Source organism: Hevea brasiliensis, chromosome 10, assembly GCF_030052815.1.
Source record: "Hevea brasiliensis isolate MT/VB/25A 57/8 chromosome 10, ASM3005281v1, whole genome shotgun sequence".
Taxonomy (NCBI): Eukaryota; Viridiplantae; Streptophyta; class Magnoliopsida; order Malpighiales; family Euphorbiaceae; genus Hevea; species Hevea brasiliensis.
The window spans coordinates 25,954,804-25,960,361 of NC_079502.1; the positions used below are offsets into that span (position 1 = coordinate 25,954,804).

Consider the following 5,558-nt stretch of genomic DNA (forward strand, 5'->3'; position numbering starts at 1 on the left):
TTATTATTATTATCATTAACCTCTCTCCCTGTGTTGAATCATGGGTCAGCCATTGAGTATCCAATTGGTGCATATATTAGGCAAGCGATCGACGCTACACAATCTTTATCTAAAGCGCGCCTTAAATAATTTATTTAAGACGAATATAATTTATTATAAAATATATTTTAATTTATCACATATTTTTTCCCCTTCAATGTGTTGTACAAAGCAAAATAATACTGAGAAAACAATAATTAAGAAAATTACATATAAGTTTTTCTTATAATGTAAGACTTAATAGGTAAACATCAAGTATAGAATCATTTGCATATCTGGTGTGCCGTCGTCCTAAATGAAAGCTTTCACATATTTTCAAGAACAGCAAAGCTGAATTTGATAATTCACAATGCAGCTATTATTCTTTGTCACATTGTCACTACCACAATTATTTTAAGAGGAGATTTATGTGCTTTATAAGATACAACTGCTTGCTTCCTCACACATCTTAGGTTGCCGCATCAGCATTTTTGGGCAACGGTGTATTCGCAAACTTAAAGGTCTGGCGGAAATTGAAAGATCTATTTCCAGCTACCTCATTGATGGGGACAGCGTCAGAAATCTCCTTCAACTCTTCTTTTGCTAGCTTGATTTTCAATGCTCCAATATTGTCAATAAGATTTTTAATCTTGGTCGTACCTAGAAAATTTAAGAAAGTGTAATTGTTACACTAATAAAAAAAAAGGAGAGCCACAATGACAATTAAGCCTTAATCTTAAACTAGTTGGGGTCGGTTATAAAAAATGGAGAGTCGTAACAGAAACTGACTCACCAGGAATGGGGACAACATCATCCCCTTGATTGAGAACCCATGCAAGAGCAAGCTGTGCAGAAGTACATCCATAATTTTTTGACAAATTTTCGATTCGAATATAAAATACCTTGTTCTTTTCAACATTTTCTTCTGTGAACCTTGGATGTTTTCTCTAAATTATACAAAATGAAGTAGCTCATCAGTTACCAAGCATGTTCACGAGAAAAAGTAACACGAAACAAGTATTAGCATATGTATAAGAAGAATAAAAAGATTCAATTTTCAGGAGTAATAAAGAATTAATAGTCTAAATAAGTGATACATGTTTCTTACCAAGTTAGTCTCTGAAGGTAAACTTTCCACAACCGCTTTGCCACCAAAAAAACCTCGACCAAGAGGGCTGTATGGAACTACTGCAATTCCAAGTTCCCTGAAAGATATTCACAATCAAATGCCCTCATACATAGTAGAAAATGTCACTAGATCTTCAAAAGTAAAAGAAATTAATGAAAAACAAAATAATGCAATCAACATATTTCTTGGAAAACTCAAATTGTTCTGCATTCTGGATATCATTCCATTATAAATCAACTTGCAATGCGAAATAATACAGTTAGAGATACCTGCAAAGTGGTATTATTTCTTCTTCAATGTCACGAGTCCAAAGTGACCATTCCATTTGCACAGCAGTGATCGGATGAATTGCATGTGCCCTCCTTATTGTGTCAGGACTTGCTTCAGATAATCCAATGTACTTCACTTTTCCTTCTTCCACTAACTTCTTAAGCTCTCCGATCTCCCAAACCATAATTAATTGGATTAGAAATTAACAAAATTGGACAACCACGTAATTTCCTTCAAAGAAAGGATGCATGGAAATCTATTTGAAGTATTTCTAAGTGGGTAAAATAAATAATAGCCATACAGTTTCCTCTATTGGCACTGTAGAGTCAATTCGGTGTTGATAGTAGAGATCAATATATTCCACGCCAAGACGCTTTAGGCTAGCCTCACAGCATGCCCGAACATATTCAGGTTTACCATTAACCGAAGCATTTGCATAATCAGAGTTCTTGATAACAATGCCAAATTTTGTAGCTAACTGGACCTTTTCTCTAGGCAATTTCTTTAATGCCTGCAAAACATGAATATCATAGATTTGTAGTTCATCAACATGTAATAAGAAAAATTAATCCAAAAACTTCAAACCTAATGTGGCAACACTTCTGGTTATCATGATGAGGTCATGCCAGGACAATAGAACAACACATCATAACACTTCACTACCAATCAAATCCTTTAAATCAGAGAACTTTTACAAAAGCATTAAAAAGATAAACCATTTTGACACTAACCTTGCCAACCAAGACTTCATTTGTGTGAGGTCCATAAACATCAGCTGTATCAAAAAATGTAATTCCTCTATTGAATGCTTCCTCAATGATTGAAATGCCATCCTCGTCAGAGAGAGGAGCATTGTATGTACCAGTAAGTCCCATACATCCAAAGCCTAATTTTGAGACCTGCCAAGTTTGATTCATATCACAATTCACACAAAAGAATGAAAAAAGAAATGCATGTTTTGCTTCTCTAGAATATATGCTTTCCATCTAATCCCCACAATAAGGCACAATACTTCACTTTTAATCTTATAATCTGAGCTCCATACACCACAGCCAGATTTTTTGCTTCATAACGGCATGCTCCCCCTTGTAGTTTTTAGAACAAACGGTCAATTTGGATCCTCATCTTGCCAGTAAGGTAATATTAAATACAAAACACAAGTAAGGTAAATTTTGTGCAAATTAGCCTAATTTGCCCAAATTCAGGATGTGCAATACAAGCATTGCAGGAAGGACTAGAATAATAGTTGGACATTGTACAAGTTACGCCTCAAAGTTTATAAAAAATTCAATTTGCCTCAAACTTAGGTATATGCAATACAAGCATTGCTAGGACTAAAATAATCTTTTGACATTTTAGGATTTATTCCTCAAGTTTATAATAAGTTACATATCGGTTCCCCCTCTCCCTATACTCTCTACCTCTCCTCTCTCTTCCTCACCTCCTCCAACTACATGCTTTCCCTCCAAAAAATAAAGAAAAAAAAAAACATAACAATGATAGAAAATAAAATTCAATTGAAAATTAAATAAAAAATATTATCAATTTGTTTTTGTCTCTCTCAATCGCATCTAAAAATTTAAAATTAAAATCAACAAATCTAACAAATATTCAACAATTCCAATTACAAAAATAATTTTTTTGAAACTTTTTTGGGACTAATATTTAAAAAAAAATTGCTAAAAACATATAAAAAAAACTATTACTTCAGTAAAATTTCAAGGACTAAATAGTAATTTACCTAAAAGTTATAATGAAAATTATCATTCAAATTTCAGCCCGTCACTTACTGTGCATTTTCTGACAAATTGAACCAATTTGCCAATTTCAAAGTCTAATTTATCCAATTTTTTTGTTTTATGTTAAATTGAACCTAATTCCTAATTTTTATTTGAAAATTGATGAACAGAATTGAATACATATTACTGAAACTTGTTTTTCCCTTACGAAATGCTTATTAGAGGCTCAGCCACATTCATAGTATCTTAGCTATCAAAGCGTTTGAAAAGGACATAACAGAAGATGGAAAAGAAATAATCATTGTTTATTGATTAAATTTACGCAAATTTGGGCCTAATCATTGTTTATTGATTAAATTACTGATTAATCTACACAACAGCCGGAAAAGAAATAATCAATTCTTAAACAACAAACAAACAAAAGAAAATATAGATACTTTTTAGATAGTATAGAGAAGGGATTTAATCAAAATTTTGAAATTAGTTGGCCATTTCTCTGTTTGACACCTTTTTATTTGAATAATCAAATATTTTGAGTGGAGAAAGATAATTCGTACAGCCCACCCAACAAATTTTTGAATAAAGGTTTAATTGAGTTGAATTAAATATTTTCCTCATCAACAATAAACAAAAGTGTAAACAAAGAAATTCAAATTGCAGGAGGTATAATGGGTCTTACCTCAAACCCTTGGTTACTCAGTTTCACTCTTGGAATTACAATTCGTTGTTCCTCTGCCATTTTTTTAAACACTCTTGGGATCTGTTTTCTTTCCTTTCCTCCTGCTGAGCAAGTGACGGAGATGAGAACACAACTACAGTATAACAGAGAGAAAGACAGACTCAAATTGTTATTTTTCTTGCTCCCACTCTTTGCTCTTTCGGTACAGATTCAACTTTTCTACTGATTCTTTATATAAGACCTAATCGAGAGTGAGTTATCGCAGTGACGCATGATCATATGTCAGCTGTTGCCAGCAAGGCGGAAATAGAGTAGAAGATTTTTATTCACCAAGAAAATAAAAAAGTAAAAATAAATAAATAAACAAATATTATTCCTCTCAACTAGCTATCCTATTTTGTTCTACTATATATCTACCCGAATTTCATTAAAATGATAATAAAAAAAATTGGTACAATCAATTTTAGTTTTAATTGAGTATCACCTCTTACTAAAATTTTTTAATTATCTATATTTATATATTTTTGTTACAAAAAGATTATATTATATTTATTTTATAATAAATATTATTAATAAATTGTTATAGTTCAATCTAAAACTTGATCTTAATTGGGTCAAATTTACTAGATCCTAAATTGGTCTCATTTAGGTCGAATTTAGTCACAAACCACCTCAAGTATAAATCAGCATAGATCAAAGTTGTTTTGATCTCCAAAAGACCAAGAGATCATTTTATCCCAATACAGATTAGAAGATGCAGAACTCACGATACAAGAGATCAACACTATACGACCAAGATTGGATTGACATGATGCCAATGAGTATATTGACGTGATCTTTTCCAAGAATCATGTTAACAATAAAATCCTATATGTATGGTAAGTGAAAGGCTCGAGATTGGTTAATAGTCTCCGAGGTTAGCGATGGTTGTCTCCTATCACCACATAAATAGGCTTTTAGCACTTACTTTGGTACATTTTATACATTTATCAAATTATTGTTTCATTACCATTTTATCTCAAATACTATCATTGACTTGAGCATTGAAGTGGCTGTCAAACGACTGCTAGCCCTCACTATGTTTCTTAGTCTTAGGCAATCCAAGACCTATTCTTCAACACCTAGTGACCTAAAGATTCATGGGAGCATCAGCTGGCGTCATTAGTGGGACACCATCCTTGTTTCCCTTACAACAATCAATTTTTTTTTTTTTTTTACTTTTTGCATTATATTTGCTTTTGTGTTTCTCTTGGGTAAATAAACTTGTGTTCATTTTTGCTTTCTATCATTTGAAATGGTTGAAACATATTTGAATATAGGGAAGACACCCTTGACACTACTATTGAAAACACATCTAATCTTGCTAGAATAAATGATGTTCCACCAATTATCAGAACTAAGGATTTTTACCAAAGGGAACACTAGATTCATCCTAGGACCCAATGTTCTTGAGGATCAAAGAGATGGAGGCCATGCTTGCTTCCCTCAAGAAAGACAATGGACAAGCTAACAAAAGCACCGCTCCACCAATTCTAACAGCACTTCCTCCATGGCCTCCACCTGTGATAATCCATATACTATCTAAAGATCCTTGCAAAGAAGCCAAGTTTAGTAACAACAAGGGAAAGGTAAAGTTGAATCTGATTAGAGAGGAAGAGTCTTATTCGAAATAAAGTGCATTGAGTTAGAAGATTGCCAAAGTGATCAAGAAGAACTAGAGGCA

The 5,558-nt window shown here is 32.7% G+C and overlaps 1 protein-coding gene across 2 annotated transcripts; it reads right to left on the reverse strand.

Annotated features, from left to right (window-relative positions):
- Positions 1–236: 236 nt before the first annotated feature.
- Positions 237–4,158, reverse strand: LOC110669372 (probable aldo-keto reductase 1). Of its 2 annotated transcripts, none has more exons than XM_021831013.2 (7): positions 3,836–4,158; positions 2,149–2,316; positions 1,719–1,928; positions 1,417–1,589; positions 1,127–1,223; positions 812–965; positions 237–678 (listed from the first exon to the last, which is right to left on the reverse strand). In XM_021831013.2, exons 1-7 carry the CDS (start codon positions 3,893–3,895, stop codon positions 488–490), a joined length of 1,053 nt encoding a protein of 350 aa, XP_021686705.2. In that variant the 5' UTR covers positions 3,896–4,158; the 3' UTR covers positions 237–487. The 2 variants fall into 2 exon arrangements, with proteins under 2 accessions (XP_021686705.2, XP_021686707.2); XM_021831015.2 differs by having other exon boundaries at positions 2,149–2,303; positions 3,836–4,048.
- Between the last annotated feature and the right edge of the window lie 1,400 nt (positions 4,159–5,558).

Bases quoted from the DNA above. Each gene is read 5' to 3' on its own strand.
- LOC110669372 (XM_021831013.2), bottom strand. From the start codon at position 3,895: ATGGCAGAGGAACAACGAATTGTAATTCCAAGAGTGAAACTGAGTAAC. The intron at 1,929-2,148 runs GTTAGTGTCAAA...CATGTTTTGCAG, and splicing joins ATGAAGTCTTGGTTGGCAAG to GCATTAAAGAAATTGCCTAG. The intron at 966-1,126 runs GTAAGAAACATG...TGTATAATTTAG, and splicing joins TACCTTCAGAGACTAACTTG to AGAAAACATCCAAGGTTCAC.